Consider the following 19,796-nt stretch of genomic DNA (forward strand, 5'->3'; position numbering starts at 1 on the left):
CCTCTGGGAACACATTCTGTATTTTCCATATTTTGCGTAGTGCTATATGCAATACAAATAAAAATTTACAATACCACAGTTTCGCCGTTGTAAGTCACATCACTTTGTAATATAACATAACAGCGGTTGCAGGAAAAAAAAACACGAGTACAGTTAAAAATACAAAATAAAAGTTTTGCACTGGATCAAGTTATCTACAAAACACAAATGCACATATAACGAATAAGTCACAGCATGGGACTAGAGTTCTGGTTTGTTTTGAAGGCTGCGACGTCATCCTGATGAGTCCCTAATCTTCGGGATCGGGAGTTGCGGAAGGTTAACAAAAATAAAAAATAATAATATTTTTTTTTTTTTTTTTTTTAAAAACAGCGACCCCTGGTGGTTGAATATCCCGGAAGCGCACTGGGAAGAGCCGGCCAAGAGCGGTCACTAAAAATCAGACTGCTGACATTTGCAATCAGGCGAATGGTGGTAAGGTGTTCGTTTCACCGGTGTCCCTGACGCATGCTATCATTTTCGGGGACAGTCCCTAGCTGACCTGCCCTCCCTGCCTCACACACACAAACACACCCACACGCACACACACACACACTATTTGCCCTGTCTTCTACTGAAGCGCTTTGCCCGGGAGGGCTTCTGGGTGAGGGTACCATTTTCCTCTGCCAAAAATGCGCTCCAAGTGTGTCCTTCTAGACTATTCAGGTGTAACGTGAATGGAGAACAAATGTGGGCTTTTCGGTTTTTTTTTCGGCGATCTGTCAATCAAACCCACGAAAAGTTCATATGCAGCTCCAGAATGCCGCTGTTCCTTTTACTATACAGTCAATAAAAAAGAAATGACAAAATGAAGCATTTTAACCACGTGGCCATTAAGTTAGGTCTGACTCCTTTTTAAAATAGTTACAAGCTTATATAATGAGCGTTTGGAGAAAGAAACGCTTGGGTAAATAATAATAAAAACATAAACCTGATATCTTAACCTATATACTCTCTCTGGTTACTCTACACTGTAACCCTACCACAGTTTATGAATAGTTAGATTAGAAATTAAACACATTTTATGGACTAAACCTACATTCAAACACTAAGGAGCACCCCAGAGAGTCCAAACCCAAAGATGCTTCTATACGTATGAGGCAACCAAGGGTCATCCTGTTGAAACAATACACGTACAGCTGAATCCTTCATTACTTATTGGCATATGAAAATTAATATTTTTAAATGATTTTAAAATGTCCTTCAATTTTCCATGTGACACTGGAAATGATTGGAAAAGTTGCTTGAAATAAAAACAAAGTGAGGTCATGGAAGGCAATCTTGCATCAATTTCCATAGAATGCCAGAGGAAAACATCATGCCAATTATGCTGAGGGTGATGAGGTGGGGGGGAAAAACTCAGCACTAAAATACACACAACTGAAGAGGTTATCATTATACAAACCATTCTCTTCCCTTTGCATTTCCCACCCTCAATTCAGACTTTTCACATTAAGTAGTGCAAAAAAAAAAAAAACACACAAAGATATAAAACACTGAGAGACATCTGGATCGAGTTTCCAATGAACAGACGGAGGATAAAAGCATTTTGTACCATAAGGAAGACAAATATTGTCACTTAAACTGAATGCCCATCTTAGACGGCAGAATCAGAAAAGACTTCATCCACCACAATTCCTGAGCTACATCAAGAGCTCCAGAGAGACTGACTGACAGCTCCCATGAACAACTGTCAATCAAAACCAAAGAGGGGGGACTGGGTAGGAAAGGGGCATCTTAACGTCATCACAGTAACTGTTTGCGATGCGATTCGCAGGTCACGCGGTCTGAACCCCCTGTACCCTATCCCTGATCTGTAACAGAAATACACAGGCAACAATATAAAATCACTGTAGCCAGCTTCAAATAAAGCTTTTTTTTAACAAAAAAAAAAAAAAGTCAGGAAATGGATTCATGAATTAAACTAACAAACAGAAAGGGTGGGTAGTCAAAAGCGTCCTACTGCAATGACTTTACATATCCAAGAAGGAGAATTAAAACAACAAAAAAAAGAACAGATGATTTAAAGACTCCACTGTTCTACATCCCAGTTAAATAATAACAACGTGCGTCCATCCTGGGCAGGTCATGTGCAGGAAGGTGCCACTTACAGGCCAATCCACTGGGCTGCCCCTCCCCTGACAGACAAGCCTGAGCGAATGCAGCAAACAGGACCTTGGTGTGGGTCCCGGGGAGGGGAGTCATGTGACACGGGTGACACAAAGTGATGTGAACCCTGCCCGGAGCCCCGCCCACTCCCCAACATGACGCCCAGGACGGCCGACAGGAAACACTCAACACATAAAGCGTGATCTTCTTTAAACAAACTACCCAAGAATCAATTCACAACATTCCTTTTAGCTAAATACAAACGGAAACGATGCTGTAATTTCATTGGCCGCGCCCTCCACCTCCAGCCATTTTGAGGCGTGTCCAAGGTCACAGGAGGGCTCTTAGCCAGGCCAGTGTGGGGCATGCTGTCAGGAAGGCGTCCAGCGAGAGACCAGTGTCGAGACTGCAAAACAATAAGTTAAAGGACTCACAGACTCGCCCTGAGCGAAGCACACAGGAGAGAAGTCCTTGGTGATGTGAGCGCGTGCATCGGGCGGGGAGACGTCCTGGTGGGCGAGCCACCCTCTGATCCCAGCCCTAAGGTCAAACAGCTTCATCCTTCCGCCTCGCTTTCCCATAGCTTGTATTTGTACATTTTCCTTTTTTCTTTTTTTTTTTGAGCAGTCCCTTCACGTCCATCTTGCCACACGGCCCCCGTTTGCTGGATCCCGGCCCCCCCACCCGGTTGACGAGCTGTGGAGAGCAACAGATAGAAGGGGGCGCTCATTAGCACATGAACCATACACATAGTGAGCCAATCAGGGTGGTTTGGTAAGTACTCATTGGAGCAACTAGGAGGCGCAACCAAGACATCTGATTGGTTGCAAATGCCTGATCTACAATCTGATTGGTTATCTCTCTGAACCAATCATTTTCATTCTGTGCTCAGAACATTTTTGTGTAAGTGAAACTCTCAAGCTTGGAAGACATGTATGGGGGCAGACTTGCTGCCTTCTCAATTCTTAAGTCCAATGTCTTTAATCATGATTAGACAGCCCCTCCACCCCCAGCCCACCCCATGGTATGGAGGGAACAAATCCTATTGCCACATCCTATAGAAACGTAAAGCCGTATTTTTAAATCTAGCATCTACTTTGTGAGTAAATGGATTTTTTTTTTTTTAAAACCAAAGACCGATGCTAAGAGCACTGGACATGAATTAAAGTGCTGCATTTCCAGCACTAGGCTCACAGACATCCTACTTACTTCTCTGTCCAGGGCAGAATTACGGCGAGCTTTGATTTCTGAGCGAGCTGAAATGCATTTTCACTCTCTCAGTCCCTCCATAACTGATGAGTACCAGAGCACCCAGCACTAGCCCCAAGAAGCCACTATCCGCCATCATAAATCTGCAGTAACAAGAACTGGGCAAGTGACAGAGTCACTGACAGCCGCCATGTTGGTGCCGCGTGATCCAGTCCAGGCTCGTCATGCGTGCGCTCTTGCCGGTTCCGGCAGCTCACCCGGGTCACGACACCACACAACGGCAGTTCAGACAGTCCTGGCCGCTCTCGTCTGGTGGGTTCAGCTTCCGGAGCTTATGCTGTCGGATCTCACGCACCAAGGTATAGAAAGCGTCCTCCACCCCCTGCAGACAGAGCCCAAGGTCAGTTAGTGCAGCACCGACCCAAACATGTTTGACAACGTCTTGGATAAATTGCCACAATTTCACTACCTGCGCTAGTCTGAAGTCCATGTTCCCCCCCAACCACTTTCCCTTTCATCTGCCAAACTACTACCAGGATTAAGGGTGTCACCGTCATACTCACTCAGTAAAGTCTGCAGGAACATTTCTAAGATGGATTGCAAAGCCATAATTACAAACATATTTAATCTCTTTCAGCCAGCTTCTTAAGAACAAAAAAAAAAAAGCTAAATCGGCACCCGATTCTAAAATGCATGTTGCCATGGCAACAGGCATCTGACGCCGGGCTGTCGAATCCCGGCTGCGTACGAGGACTAATCCACCCCTCCCCTTTATACCAGTGGGACTACCGAACTGTCTATTTGCAAGTGCATTAAATGACATCATTTGCCCCCCCCCCACCAGGTGTCCCTGTGTACAGCCAGATGTGACGGAAGCTGGCTGCCCCATGGGAAGGTTGGGGTGAATGCTTGCAAACCCCCCCCCCCCCAGCTCAGGAACGGTGATCACTCCTCTAACATCACCAGACCATTGCAGGCCTGATAACTGTCACTATGCCACTAATGTACGGAGCTCTGTAACGGAGGGACAGGAAACAGACACCGGGAATGCCGCGGTACCTGTCTCGTCTTGGCTGAGGTCTCGATGTAGGGGATGCCGTAGCTGCGGGCCAGCTCCTGCGCCTGGCGGGTGTCCACCGTGCGGGCCGGCAGGTCGCATTTGTTCCCCACCAGCACCATGGGCACATCGTCCGAGTCCTTCACCCGCTTGATCTGCTCCCTGAGTCGCACGCACACGCGGACACACACATATCTTTCAGTATACTTGTGACGTTAATCAAAATGAATGACACTCCCCCACGCCATATTTTTACGGATAATTTTTATAGACCGTTAAATTCCATTTAACGGTCTATAAAATCAGCCGTAAAGCACACTGTAATGACTTGTTTGTGATAGCCATTAGTCAATAATGACATCATTGCCTAAAAATATTCTCTCTATCATAAAGCACCCAGGAGATGTTAGCAGACAGAACAGAACAGGCACGCCCTCACTCTTCATATCTAAACCTCATCCCTTCCTAAATGTGGCGTCACCAGGTGCACCGGGGCATGTGACAGGACAGACGGCAGTCAGTGCCACGCTAAACAGTGTGGTTACCAGGTGACACCCAACGCAAGTCTGCCGTAAGTCTTGTGTGCCATCGGTGGACTAAGCCAGCGGGGTCCAGCATACCCACTGAACGCCACTTCACTCACCAGCCGATCGCTGTGCATCAGTGGGCCATTTTGACTCAAATAAGGTTTAGGTTATTTTAAAACTATATATGCATCCTTGGAGTACAGAGAAAGGGAATATTCTGTCCAGATTGAGTTATCCATCTGATATTCTGGTGCAAGGAATAAGGTAAGTTATGTTGTCAATAGTTTTGAGTATATTTTAAGATTCAAACCAAGAACAAATGACCTAAATCCTAAAATCCATCTTTCTCTGTTTTAAACTACCCCTGCCCCCCAGCCTGTACGCTTACTGTGTCCTTCAATGTTCCTCGCCCCCCACCCCCCATTATCAGGATCGATTTCATTGGCCGCACCTCAAACTCCCTCGTGCTGAAAGCTCAGCTCACTTTAGCCATGATGAATGCTACGATATGACATCATGGGGCATGAGAACGCGAGTTCCTTTTTTTGGCCACAGTCCCGTCCCCCCCCAATTCCAATGTCAAGTAATATGCTGAACACAATTTGTCATACTATAAAATAACCAGATTATCATAGCTTCAGAAGGCTAAAGCCAAAATTTAGACCTTGGTTTCTTGTTGCACGTGACATCGGGTGTGGCGTTCATTATGTGGTGGGCTTTATCTTTGTAGTTAGCGTTATGGACACACAACACACACCTGTACTGATGAATGTCTTCGAAGGACTTGGTGTTGTTGATGGCAAAGACACAGAGGAAGCCCTCCCCGGTCCTCATATACTGGTCCCGCATGGCGCTGTACTCTTCCTGTCCAGCTGTGTCCAAGATGTCCAGAAGACACGTCTCCCCATCAATCACCACCTGCTTCCTGTATGAGTCCTGAGGGGAAAACAGGGACGTTTTCGGTGTGGAAGTGCTGGGACCCCTTACTGTTCCAACATCTGAATTCTGCCCTAGTGGGGAAGCTCTCACTCTCTCACCTCGATGGTGGGGTCATACTCGTCCACAAAGTGGTTCTGGATAAGCTGGATGGTGAGGGCACTCTTGCCCACGCCCCCAGCGCCCACCACCACCAGCTTGTACTCCGTCATCTCTGGCTGCTGCCCACGCCCTGGGGCTGAGCGAGAAGACGAGAGAGAGGGGTGAAATAAAACAAACCAAAAGGAAAAAATTGTAAAACTGGATACAGGCCCCTTCACATCCAGTCTGCCTCTGATCCGAAATGTCCTCCAGGGAAATTAAACACCCCATTTGACACCATTTCACTCCACTGGCTGGAGTTGAAGACTCCCAGATCTGATTAGGATGGGTATCGGAGGGTCACAGACAATTCATGCTCATTACACACGTCCCCTTATGCAGAGTGATGTACAGATGGCGACCGTATATCGGTACAACATTTCAATCACTTTCCCAAAGCTAACGGCACAGTTTTAGGTAAGCCTCGCACGACAGACCATTAACACAGTCTCGCCATGGCTACCATCACTGCTGCCACGCACGAGACGGGCTGACCGAGGAATCCGCCGGTTGCTCTGCATTTCCTCGCCGTTCCGCCCTAGTTCCCGGGGTCCAGCAAGCCCCTGTGCATCTGCTGCCCCACCCTTCCATACGCTAGCGTGCTTCACTTCCTGCTGAGAGCCCAGCTGTTCCCATGAAGGGGGTTGGGGGGGGGGGGGCTCTGGTAGCTCACGGAAGGCTCGCGCCACCAACACCCCCCAGGCACAGCGGTTGGTCGGGGGAATAACAGCCCCCTTTCTCTCTCCCTTCCCCCCTTTCCTGGCCACATTTCTGACACAGCCGGGGTTAACGGTCGTATCACTGAGTGCTCAGCGAGACTCACCCTCCCCCAGCCTGAAGGCACTCTCCAACCCCCACGCAGGGTGGGGCTGGCCGTCCTGCCCGCAGGAGCCACATTACACTTTGGCCTTTCGTTAGTTAATGAAACAAGCAGACAGACATCAGGATTTCTTGCTTAGCTGGATAACTTGGATGTTAGGTAGTCTGGACTAAATGCAAGTGAACAAAGATGAAGTCCATTTAGCCCAGACTACCTTAAATCTGACAAGTTATCCAGCTAAGCAAGAAATCCTGCTTTGCGAAACAGGCCCCAGAAATCAACCCAGGAAGGTTTATTATTGATTTACGCCTGCTACACTCTCGCTATAACCACTGCTTGCTCCCTCACGTTTGGAACAAGACTGAGGGAACTTTGCGCACATAACAGGACACAGCATTTTAGCTGCCGACGAGACAGGAGTCCAGCAACAGAGGCATTAACGCTCAGGGTAACTCCCCCCCACAGCCCACGTGTCAAAGGAATACCTCTTTATTTCTTACACATCTCATCAGCTACGCCTCAAGCAGAATCTTGGATTCTCACCTTTAAAAAGCAAAAAACCTGACTGAAGCGACACTATGCCTGCAGTGACTATGAACAGATGACTCCATAACTGTGAAACCTGGATGCTTGTGGCTCCACTAACTCGCTGGTTGTGAGGTTAAGAAAACTTGTGTGCAGCCATGTTCAAGACACAGCAGTTGGTCACCTTAGTGATGGGAGGGGGTGGGCACAGGGGTTTGTGAAAACAGCCTCATGGTGAGCACTCAACACTGCATCACAACGCCCGGTGTTTCGCCAACATTTTTCTTCATCAAATTGAATGCACTTTTGAAATTTTTGGGGGGAGGACATTAGGAATTGTAGACATGCGTTCATCACAGGACTGACTCTCTGCATGACGCAGAGTCGGCGTCCCCCTAAGGGCCCGTAGGTGCTGACGCCGGCGATCGCAGCCAGGACTCGGAGCGGGACGGAGCGGCCCAGAAAAGCGGCAGAGCGGCTGGTGAAGCCGCCGGCGGGATGATAACGAGTGGACCCTCCTGCTGGCCCCCGGAGTGAGGAAATTAAACGCCACGGAAACGTCCATCTGTGGAAGAGGACAGAGAGCGTACCGCCGTGACCTGCCCGAGGGTAAGAGCACGACTCGAACTGCTGAAGAAATAATAAATAAATGCCGAAATAAGAGTAAACAGAACCACACCCCACAGGAACTTTGTTTCTCGGTTTGTGACTCTGTAATTGTGGTGATAAACAGTGGGCATCCTACATGGGGGGGGGGGGGGGAATTCAAATACAATAGTGTGCAGCCCTGCATCACCTGGCCTGCAAGAGTGCAGGACTGAATTCCAGCGACCATCTTGGACACACAACGACCAACATTACCTAAAAATGGTCCATATCAGTGCTAGTCATTTAACTGTCCCAGTTAAAAGAAAAATCATTTTGGATGATATTTCCAGGTTCTCATTGGGTTGGTACATCATTTCCCATCTGTCCCACCCTATTCATGTTAACAGCCAATCAGAATTGGCCACCCACAATGCAGTGACATTCTGAAGCTGACGGCAGGTGCCACAAGCTTCCCCGCTCTCTCGTCTCCATGGCAGCTTTTTAAAGCTTCTTCGGGGGAAAATAAAAATCTATGGCTTCTCATTTGCTATCATTTTCATAATCTGGCTCCTACTCGGAACTAATTAGCCAGTCCTGATGTATATGGTAATAAGATCACAATAAGGGGTACGATGGGGCCACAAGTTAAAACCCTTAAATTAAAAAATAAAAACGAAAAACGATTCCCCATCTGTCAGAGCCGACTGGGTTACCAGACTATTAATACGACCACAGGGATGCAGGAGAAGTCACCGGAACGTTTCCGTGGTGTGTCGGGGAATAAGGGGCCTTCCGCATATTGATGGTGGGGGGGACGGTAGAGCACCGCTCCCCCCACATCTCCTCGCTACGGGTGTCTCAGTTCCAGGTACAGATTGTGGTTTTTTTTCCTTGTAATGCCAGACGCACGGAAAAACGGGCACCAGGCGTATGAGCCGAGTGTCTCGCTTGGAGAGCGGCCTCATCTCTTTCAGTAACAACCAGGTGCTGGCTTGGGATGCCCCCCCCTCCCCCCCCCCCCCCGTGCGGAACCCTTCTGCCCAGCTACCAGGAGGAGCTATTAAAATGAGAACAGATTTATGAGAACAGACCCATAAATCAGAAGGTTTTTATTAAAGCCCCTTGGAAGGGAATACGGGCGGCTGGTGACTGTATCCATTTACGAAAGCAGTCGGCAACATGATACAATGGCAAAAACATCAGCAGGAGCAATGAGATGGTACGGTATGAGAATTACTATGGAAACGACATCATCTACCTGAGCGCGAGAGAGAGAGAGAGAGAGAGAGAGAGAGACACACACACACACACACAGCCAAACATCTCTGACCCTATACATTTCCACTGACATTCTCAGCTATACCTTCTCGCCCACTGGGCTGAATCCAACCAGAAAAACACACAAAAATGGCTGACATTTGTTTTCATAACAGCCCATACTTCAAACATAAAGCGGGAGCCGTGGGAGGTAGGAGTCTTAGCTCACACGGAGCCTCTGGGTCCAGAAGGCAAATAAACGAGCGGCCTGGTGGGTTTGTTGTGCATCTCTGCTCGTCCCAGCTTCAGTCCCCAGGGGGACCAAGGCCCACCACGCCTCGGTAAAATCAGCAGCAAGCAAGGAACAAAACACTGCAACATACAGTACTAACTCGCACTGACAACCATTGTGAAGGCTAATGCTAGATGCTAAATGTGACGAAGGCTAACGCTAACTGCTGTCCATCACACAGGCCCACGCAAAAGGTTAGCGCTAAACTCCTGGCTAAACACCCCTCAAAACTAGCCACGCGCTAGTTACTTCAGGTCCAGCCTTGGGTGTATTCTCCCTCTGACATCTACCCTGCCTATCCCAAGCCAGCCTTACAGAACACAAGTGTCCTTTGATCACAGATCCATATTCAGTCGTCTCCTTATTAGCATTTCTACATCTCGTCTAAGAACCTCTCATCTCACACACAAACACACGTGTTGCTCCAACCGCTTAAACATGAGGAAATGGACGCATTGGATAGGAAGCCAGTCCATCACTTCACTGTCCAGGACACTTCAAGCATAACAGTCTTGTCTGCTTCTTCCTGATAATCCCTTACAATGGATACAGCAGCAAACTTTATATTAGGATGAGTTCCATCTTACAAACAGTTTTATATTAGACAGGCAGATTCACGGACTATGAGGACACCGCAAACCACCAAACCGGAAGCCCTCCACTTGAGCTTGCATCTGCATTTCTTGGACAGTCGCAGGAAGCGATACCTCCTGACAGCACCAATCAGATGACGCAACAAGCAGAGCCGCGGCCAGCGGCCATCCGCCGCATCACTTTGCCAATCTCTTTGGCGCTACGTGCATCTCAGGCTGCACAGCGAGCACAAAGATGAGATCTGCACGGCACAGAAACGGCGCCGTCATCGATACCGCAGGACCAAGCTCGCCAGGATGTGGCAGACCATGGTAGTCAGCATGCCATCATTACGGTGGCAGGCACTTCTGGAGGAAGCACCCGATGTCGTCGGACTGCAAAAAAGAGGCGTGGTCAAAAACCAAACCTGATTGGTCCGCCGAACCAAGTGGCCCTGCCCATGCACACCGAGCTCCGTGGGGACTGCTGGATTCACAACACAAGCTGTGCGTCTGGACCCTGGACACGCTAGGAAAGCAACTGTACAGAATTCAACCTCATGGAAGCACCCCTCATCCACAGTCCAGGGACATTAATAAATCAGTCATCACCCATAAAGTCTCGCGTCACGTGACGCGAAACAACCACGTATCCTGCTTCTGTGTCCGTCTCAGATGCGGAGGAGGGCACTGATGCCCTATGATGTGTCAGTAAGAGGCCATGATCAATGTGCGACACCAGGGCAGACAACAACTATCTGTTAAACAGAACACAAGCTTAGTCAGCCATCTGTTTTTTTAAAAAGACCATAGAAGATTTACTGCAAGGGATGAATTCAGTTTTATGGTCCGGCCTGACATGTTTATACATAATGTACACAGCAGGGTGGGTTGAGGTCCCACACGGAAGGAGTGGGTCGACGGATGGGGCTGGGGGGGGGGTCTGTGATAGCGAAGGAGAGGCGCTGGCACAGACCCAGATATCACATAGCTCTGCAGCAACCCAAATCCCACAAGCACCCCTCCCATTATTGTTGTATCTAACCAGTGATCCGGCCCCAGTCCACAGTAAACCCGGAACACATTTGCCAAGCTGGACCACATGGGTGTACCGCATAAAAGTCAGTCTACTGTCAATGGATTCCCCCATCCCTGCCCCTTGGAGCCAAGGGAAACGCCATTGGCCGAGGCCCCGCAGCACCGTAATGCGAGGGAGGATCTGCCCGTACATTTCGGGAGCCGCATTTCTGCTTCGCCTCCCTGACCGTGAAGGTCCTGCTCCAAGAGGAAACAGGAACCGTCACTCCCGGATTCTCATTCCCGTCGCTCTTAACCCACCAGCTCAAAGACAATAAGCAAAAAGCTCAACCAATGCCAGCCTGTAAATTAACAACAGGAATCACTTCTTTCTGGGAAATTCAGGAGGATTAAGGATCTGAGAGCAAGCCCCTCGCCGGCACTTTGATGACTTTTAGTTGCTCGCTCTCTTCCCATCTCTGTGTGGGTCCAAGTGAGAGCCAACCACACACAAGAGGAGCCCCAACGACAGTGAGTCTGATCTGAAGATTAATGCTCCATGCCAAAGCATGCTGGGACTACAGGAGGACCGTAATTGGTCCATCATCCCTGCTGCCCCCATCTACAGTAGCTCAGGCACAAGAGAAATAAACAGCTCGAAAGCTACCAACACCTTCAAACTAGAATAGAAGGTTCACCAGATTTTTTTTTTCTTATTTAGATGCGATTGAACGCTCTCAGGGATATCCCCTCCCCAACCTCAGAGATTTCCTCTTATTAGCGGGTCAAGATTTTGATGTACAACACATGAAATGTGGGCCAGAAGCACGACAAAATTTAACGCCTTTTCAAGGTTCATCAGGTCCAGGTTAGAGCCAAACAACTGATTAAAGGTCAAACAGCCTCCTCCGCACGGTCGCTGCGCTGCTACACCCCTGCTCTGAAAAAGATCAGTAAATATAACCGTCCACCTTTGATGGAGGGTGGGGGGGGGGGGGATTAACAGGTCACTCTGAAACCCTATCTCACTGCCTGGACCCTGAGGATACTATTACAAGAGAGATCTACTGAGACCTTGAGTGGAGTCCTAGAGATGTGTCTCAGTTCATCTCTCTTAAAAATATACTTAAAATAACATGGGGAGTCAAGCTTTGAGATGCCCCGCTCCCCGTGACACCGTCCCCCCCCCCTCTGTGAGGCAGCAATACTAGCTGGAAAACGCTCACACACGTTCCCCTTTCCTACCTGCGTATTCAGACTGCCGCATTGCCTAAGAGCACCCAACCTTCCCTGGACTTTGATTACCCATCCCCACGCCCAAGGTTTTCCACTCAAAGGTGACGTCATGGGCTTTCTCAGGAGAATGAGGCAACTTCCAGCTTATTTTTTCCAATCGCGTATCGCGAAAGGAAGGACAAGCGGGTAACACAGGCTTGTACCGGTAGCCGAGGGTAGCGGAGCTCGTCCGTACAGATCGCTGGGCCATCGCGCTCTCAGTTCTGCGTCCAGTCACATTCCTGAGCTTTTGGCCATAGCCGGAAACATGACGCGTACATAATACTGTCATGCAAATGCCAGAATCAGGGGTTTCCCCACTAAGTTACAGAACACCGAAAACAAAACTTTCAGCTGGGAAGGATATTCACAGCATTTCTAAAACATCCGAAACAACGCGTTACACGTAGAAATCAAGCTGTATGACCTAAACAGAAACAGCAGTAGCCTAAAATCATTCCAGGTACAGGAGTCTCTCATACACGCCCCCACACACCCATGCGCATCCCCACACAAAGATGTAAAAGGTGCAGTTTCACAGGGGAAATCTGGTGCCCTTTCTGTGAGACGAAGACGATGGACTTCCCCTTTACTCTAAGTAAATGGTTTTAGAATGATTTTGCGTGTTCGTTTAATGACCCGCAGAAATGACTCTGCTTTGATTGCTGTTCTCCTGGCGTCACTAATCTGGCGGCCAAATGCTGCTGCTAGACACCAAGCCGCGGCGACGCCAATCTGCCGCATGTTAGAAAGCAGCCTGTCCTTGCAAATCGGCCACAACTGTATTAATCCACACAGACACACAGGTTTGCAATTATAATGTTGTGGGGATTCCATTCATTTCTATGGGGAAAACTGGCAACCTTAAGACCAACCCAGGTCTAACCTTAACCATAAGTATCCAAACAAAATATGAGGCGTTTTTAGTTTTTTGACTGCATTCAGAGATCTTTGTGTTTTTTTTTTTTTGATACTTTATTGATCCCCATGGGGAACTTGTCTTTACACCTCCCTCAACTTGCTCTTTTTTTTTTTTTTTTTGTAGAGTAAGCTATCCATGAAGGGCATGTAGGGGTGCCAGGGAGCTGGGGGTTAAGGGCCTTGCTAAAGGACCCGCAGACATGCTGAGGCTGGGTTTGAACCTGGCGACCTTCCGATTACAGGCACACAGGCTTAGCCCACTGAGCCACACGCTGCCCCCTGTTGGTCCCCACAATGTAATATAAACCTAATCCATATACACACACACACACAGACACACCATACTTCTGAGAACTGAAAAACGATTGAACATGTCCAATTCAGCTCAGCTTTACTTGAGTCAGTATGCCAGAAGGTAAAAGTGAGAGTGTAATCTCCATTAAAGTACTACGGCCGCTGGGAAATATAAAGTTAACAGAGCTAAACACAGTTATTAGTGTATATTATGAGGCAGGAACTGGCAGCGACCACCCAAATCTATATATCAAAAAAAATTTTACAGATTCAATCTGTATCATGATTTTTAACCATTTTTGCTGAAAAGCATTTCAGGACATTTAAAAGTGAAGACCAATTTAAGGTCACATGTTCACCGTGTGTCATTCAGCTACATCCTTTTCAGTTTGGAATTCACAGTGAAACAAACACATTGACACAGCTGACATCTAAATTCACAAGTAGACGTTCAACACAGAAAACATTACACTAATCGTGGCTGTGAGTTGCTTACGGCAAGTCCATCTCACATTGCTTAAATCAGTAGTTTAAGAACATTTTCGTTTCCAAATAAATTACACCAACACCGCAGACAGAGCAGTCGACAAGACCAAGACTGTCTGTAAGCTCCGTGATGCTGAATTCAGATGTGCTCCTGGAAATACATCCAACATGCTAAGTCGTCCAAGTGTGTGAGAAAAAAAGAGTCCATCCCTGGTAGAGTTTTGTTCCCCAAGGTACAAACATTCATGTACCCACAATGGTACAAAATGTTCCTCAGAGTTCATTCCTGTACCTTAAATTAGACTAAATGCACATTTACCTACAGCTGGGGTACAACAGACAGACCCTTGAGGGTACAGCCCCAGTGACAAATAATTGTACCCTGAAAGGTACAAATTAGCTCAAAGGTACAAATTAGTACTTATTTTCCGACAGTGTACAGCCAGAGGACGGCAGAAACAGCCTCTCCAAGTTAGTCTGTCCACGGCATCTAAGGTGCCATAGAAGTTCATTATGACTTTATGATGCAGTTTTATTTATACATTTTTAAATCCATTTTACATAGTAGTTTTCAAACGAGCATCTTTTTGTTATTCAGACCCATCCACACACATAGTGTTTGGGTCACAACTGTCCCTAACTGTGTTTGCATTTTTATTAAACAATTTCAAAACAAATGTAAAAAATAAAACTGTACCATTCTGTGAACCGAAAACTGAGGTGTGTTTTGTTTACCGTCATACCATAGTAAAGACAGTCTTCTTACGTCAATGAGCCTTTAGCGGCCTGTTTAGTGTTGTGTCAGAGGTTGTTCTGTTGCACACGTAACTATGGGCTTGGGGTCATGCAACTCGGGGTCGGGCGGAATGATGCACACAAACGTTAGTGGCATTACCAGAGTATCTTACCCCTGCAAATCTTGCCGATAACCTTGCTCATGCCGAAATGTCCATTTACTTTACAGAGTTCAAAGTTTACCTAAACTTTGGATTTAAATTAAGATGGTGCCAGAAAAACCTCAGCACATTAGGTGCCGACAGGAAACACGCAAATCACGGGGAGAACATACAAAGGGAGGGGGCAGAACCTCAGCCCCTCCCCCCCCCCAATCCTGGAGGTGTGAAGCATCACCGATACCCACCGAGTCGCCCTGCTGGCCACATACTTACTGCGCAGGTGTGTTTTAAATGCGACCTTGTCTTTCCTTCCTCAAAAAAAAAGTACTTCACAAAATTCATCTGGTCGACAGGAATGTGAGAACAACTGTCAGAAGGCAGCCGAACGGGACCAGGGACCTGGAACACCTAGCCCCCACAAAAAAACACCAGTGGAGGGAATGGATTCCCCATGCTCCCCCCTAAAACAACATATGCCCCCCTTGGCTGTGCCATTAGGGTATTTTAAAATTACCTTAAAAGACTCGTATATGAGCAGACCCATATGAGCAGAGATACATACCCCCTACAGGGGTAATTGATTTTTAATGGAACGATGATTTGGGGCGGCAGGGTGCCTCATTAAGTGGCACTGTTGCTTCACACCTCTAGGGCTGGGGGGTTGGAATCACGCCCCCGCTTTGTGTGTGGAGGTTGCACGTCCTCCCCGTGTTGCAGTTAGGCATCTCTGAATCGTCCGTCTGATTATGTCCCTGGCGTCCCAGCCAGGCTGTACTCTTCCTCCCCCCCCCCCCCCCTCCCCTTGTGCCCTTTGCAGCCAGAGATACCCCTCCCCCCCCATCCAGGATAAGCAATTAGATGATAGATGGGTGATGATACTAAAAGGAATCTCTCCTGGGAAGCACAAGACACAGGCCTTGAAAGCCCAGTCCAACTCACAACCCCCCCTGCCCCCCCACACCAGTCACCCTGACCCCCCACTCCCCCCTCAGCAGCCTCTGACATAATTTCCCAGTGGCTTCACCTGCCTGTGTAAATCCCAGGAGGAGATCTTGTGCCACTTCAACGCTGGGCAACAGAAGGGCAAGGTCATCGTTTAATTTGTCTGCTAGCTTAGCAGCCACTAAAATGAGGGGGGGGGGGGGGGGGGTCGGGTTCTCATCATGCCTGCAACAAATGAATTGGGAAGCTGCAAGCCTCAAACACAGGAGCGAAACAGAAAACGGTCATCCTAAAGTAGGGGGCTGCAAATCCTGAAACAGTTTGTAAAGTTATCAAACTATTAATATCTGGCTCAAAATACTGCTGAAGTCCAAGCCGGTCCTTACAGCAAAGCCACGTACGCCTTCACACCTTAATGGCTCTGTTTGCATTTTTTTTTTTTTCACAATTTGGAAAAGGTTGAAACCCCCTGTCCTACAACAAATCTACACCTAAGATTTTAATGCTCAATCAACTCATTGGTTCCCAGTAGCTGCTCTCCTGGGGTGCCACTGTTTACCCCCGGATCCCTTTGGTGGGGGTAGGATGACAAACACAGTCTTACTTGGTGGGGTGCGGTGGGGAGGGGCATGAGCAGACATACCTTTACCCCCCCTCCATTGCCATGCCACACGGTGGCAGGGTGGGAATGCACGGAAACTATCCCCCCCCGCCCCCAGAAGTTCCTCTTTGGGTGCAGCACAGCTCAATGAGAACACATGAAACTGGCAAGTCAGAAGCTACAGATGTGTCACATGACCAGCACTGGAGGCAGATGGGAAAGGGGAGACCGGGCACATTGACCTAGAACCTAAAACACACACACACACACACACACACACACACACACCTAGTTTACATGCACTCCATAAGCTGGAGAAGACACACTACACACATACACACACACACACACAGCCTTGCTCATGCAAAACCCATGCGAAAAAATACTCATGTGTTCCTAAAGGGGCCAGTACAGAAAAGCCAAACAAACTTGAATATAAGACAAAAATAAAGTCAGTTCTCTTAACCATCACAGCCCCCTCCCTCTTCCAGAAGCAGTTCAATTAATTGATCGATAATATCCATTACACCAGCCTGGGCTGGATGGAGCAGAGAAATAACAGGCCATACAGAAGAGCACAGCATCTTAACAAACAAAAAACAAAAAAAAACATATATCCAAACTGTAGTTCCTTGGCTGCCTTCTGATGAACTGACTGGTTTTCCTGTTCCCAACCAGACTGCACTGGGAAAATCTAAAGGAGATGATCCTCTCTGGTGCCACGCCAGAAAGAATCCCCCAGCCCAAATCCTGTCAATAGCACCTCTCCCCCACCACACAAGACCTCATTGTTATGGGAAATCAGACAGACAAAACAGCCCCCACCCCGAAAACACCCCACAATGCATCATGCTCCTGACAAACGCAGCAGTAAAGCAAAAGACTCGACTATATATAGCATGTAATCATAAACAATGTTAAAGATCAAAAGTAAATTTGCGAGGTACAGCCAAGAGATAAATACACGTGCTTGATTAAAGCGGAGGAGACCATGTTGTATATCGTTCTACAAAGCAGGGATGATCAACAAATTCATGAAAGACTAAACGTAGGGAAAAATTAGATGGATGCAAACAACACAAAAAGGTAACCAACTAAGCTGGTAAGCATTTAAGAAGTTCGTATGGTTTAATTCAAAATGATGCTACACGCGCAACTGTAGAAGCCACTTCATCAGTGCATATCAAAAGGTTAAACTGATACTAAAATATGCCCCGCCTCAGATCACAGGTCCCCATACCTTATCAACGGCAAAATACAACAAAAAAATGAAATGGGGGGGGAGGGGACAAACAAACGCGACCCAAGGAAACATCGATCGGTCTGTGTGATGTCGGCATGTCCGCCACCACACCGACTCCCGATGCGACCCGGTCATGTTTTCGGTGCAATTCCGAAGCAACTGCTGTTTATTTAACCACTGCATTTCTTGAGGGATTTTTAGGCTTTATTTGTAATGCACTGTTCAGATGACGGAAACTTCTGCGAGTAAACAGACAAGAAGCAATCAATCGCAATCCAGGAATAAGTCTCAGGACCAGCGCAAATTAAAAAGAACGCGTTTAAATGAGCTCCGTAGGAGACGCCGGTTCTGGGGACGGGCTTCCGCAGTGCCTCCAGCCTCCGAATGGGCGTCTCCCTCGCTGACACGGACGCAATGGGGCCAACACTTAAACTGGCAACAACTAGTAACAATGTTTCGCCACCGTCACAGTTGAGTAACTAACCCACAACTGTTGAGGACAAACCGAAGGCGTCCTGCTCCTGCCAGCCTTTGTCTGCCCCCGCGTCTCAGCACTGATCTCCCTCCGTGAAGTTTAAATCATTGACCGACAATTACTAGTACACAGTTGCTGACTAGTACTAGTGGTGGCTGGTAATCGGAGCCGGGCAAGAAACGCACGGCTGCTGCAGCCGGCTCTTTTAAACGCTCGCAGTAAATCCGATCTTAGCACAAATATCTGGCGTTAAAGCGTCCTTGTGTAAATCGAGGAGATGAGTCTTAGAAATAAGCGACCATCCGTGCGCCGCATTTATGCTGTGGTGTCAGGGAGTGTGATTTGGTTTTTAAAAAATTTAATTTATTTATATTTTCGGTGGATTCGCCTGATTCCCTGTGGACAAGATAAACCCCCCTATAGAAACCATCGAAGGTGCCCGGGCAGACGAAATGTGGGAAAAGAAGACATTATACAGATAACGCAGGAATCATCATTTAGCCTACTTACAATAAATATCGTCCTCCTGGTGAGCAGATGCGATGCGGTCCTCCGGAGAAAGACGAGCGAAAGCAATGCAATTGAAACAGCCCTAAGCCTCAAAACCAAGCGTGTCGCCCCTTTTCCACGATCGCCTCGCTTATGAAGCCGCTGAACGCCGCCCAGATCCCCGCTAGCTGGAGCCACTCTAACTGGGAATTTCCTCCCCCGGCCAGGGAGCATTTGATCGCCGACGGCGAGGTGGGGACGCAGCGAACAATGTGCTCCGGAGCGGGAGAGGGGAGCCGAAAGCGCCGCAGCCCACGCCCAGCCCCGCTCCGCCGATCCGCCCCTTGGAAGACCCGCCCCGCCGGCGTTCGTCAGCTTCCAGTTTATTGGGTTCATCGTAACTTTAGCCGTAGTGTTACTGGCCCTCAATCCGCTTCTGAGGGCAGATCGATAGGGGCTGTCATACAGGCGGGGGATCTGTTATTTATTATGCCTAATATAAAAATGGTGTTCCTGTAATGCTAGTTTGAATGCCACTTCATGCAGTCTGACGAAGGCTGTTTTATTGAGACGCCTGTATATAGACCGATCCCCATATAGGTTTACTACAGGTATTAGTGATTTTGGTGATAGTAGTCACCTTTTTGATACTCATATGTTTGTATATTCTATCAGTTTTTAATTTATCTGATTTAAGAAATACATGATACGTGTGGATTTTAGAAAATCTGTCTGCCCTTGCTTGCATGTGTTATTTAGGAACAAGATCATGTTTAAGGATTAAAAAAAAAGTTCAATAAAGGTATTGTTTATAAAATTCAAAAATGCTAATGGTGAGATTGTCATAAATGATTCAGATGTAGAGATATCGCGGAGGTCATTTGCAAACATTGTGAAAAGTTCCTCTCCAAAACTGCCTTGCATCGTAAAGGCACAGAGTAGACAGAATTGTTACTGGAAAAATTGAGATTTTCTTGACTAGATATGTCATTACTCTCTTATTACAAAATGTAAAGCTCGGAGTTGTTTTTCAAATGGAAGTTAAAGTCTGTTCAGGTCTCTGTGGACAAAGCTGGGTCTGATAT

The 19,796-nt window shown here is 47.6% G+C and overlaps 1 protein-coding gene across 1 annotated transcript; it reads right to left on the reverse strand.

Annotated features, from left to right (window-relative positions):
- Positions 1 to 2: 2 nt before the first annotated feature.
- LOC111859528 (GTPase HRas) lies at positions 3 to 19,042 on the reverse strand. Its single transcript, XM_072698219.1, has 6 exons — positions 18,733 to 19,042; positions 5,979 to 6,115; positions 5,699 to 5,877; positions 4,417 to 4,576; positions 3,615 to 3,739; positions 3 to 2,844 (listed from the first exon to the last, which is right to left on the reverse strand). The coding sequence occupies exons 2-5, from the start codon at positions 6,087 to 6,089 to the stop codon at positions 3,620 to 3,622; spliced, it is 570 nt and encodes a 189-aa protein (XP_072554320.1). The 5' UTR covers positions 6,090 to 6,115; positions 18,733 to 19,042; the 3' UTR covers positions 3 to 2,844; positions 3,615 to 3,619.
- Between the last annotated feature and the right edge of the window lie 754 nt (positions 19,043 to 19,796).

The sequence above is a fragment of the Paramormyrops kingsleyae genome, chromosome 13, assembly GCF_048594095.1.
Source record: "Paramormyrops kingsleyae isolate MSU_618 chromosome 13, PKINGS_0.4, whole genome shotgun sequence".
NCBI lineage: Eukaryota > Metazoa > Chordata > Actinopteri > Osteoglossiformes > Mormyridae > Paramormyrops > Paramormyrops kingsleyae.

What these genes read in the sequence shown, in the direction of transcription:
- LOC111859528 (XM_072698219.1), bottom strand. Translation starts at nt 6,089, where the DNA reads ATGACGGAGTACAAGCTGGTGGTGGTGGGCGCTGGGGGCGTGGGCAAG. An exon ending in AGTATGACCCCACCATCGAG is followed by an intron (nt 5,878 to 5,978) that starts GTGAGAGAGTGA and finishes TTTTCCCCTCAG; the next exon opens with GACTCATACAGGAAGCAGGT. An exon ending in GAAGACATTCATCAGTACAG is followed by an intron (nt 4,577 to 5,698) that starts GTGTGTGTTGTG and finishes CGTGCGACTCAG; the next exon opens with GGAGCAGATCAAGCGGGTGA.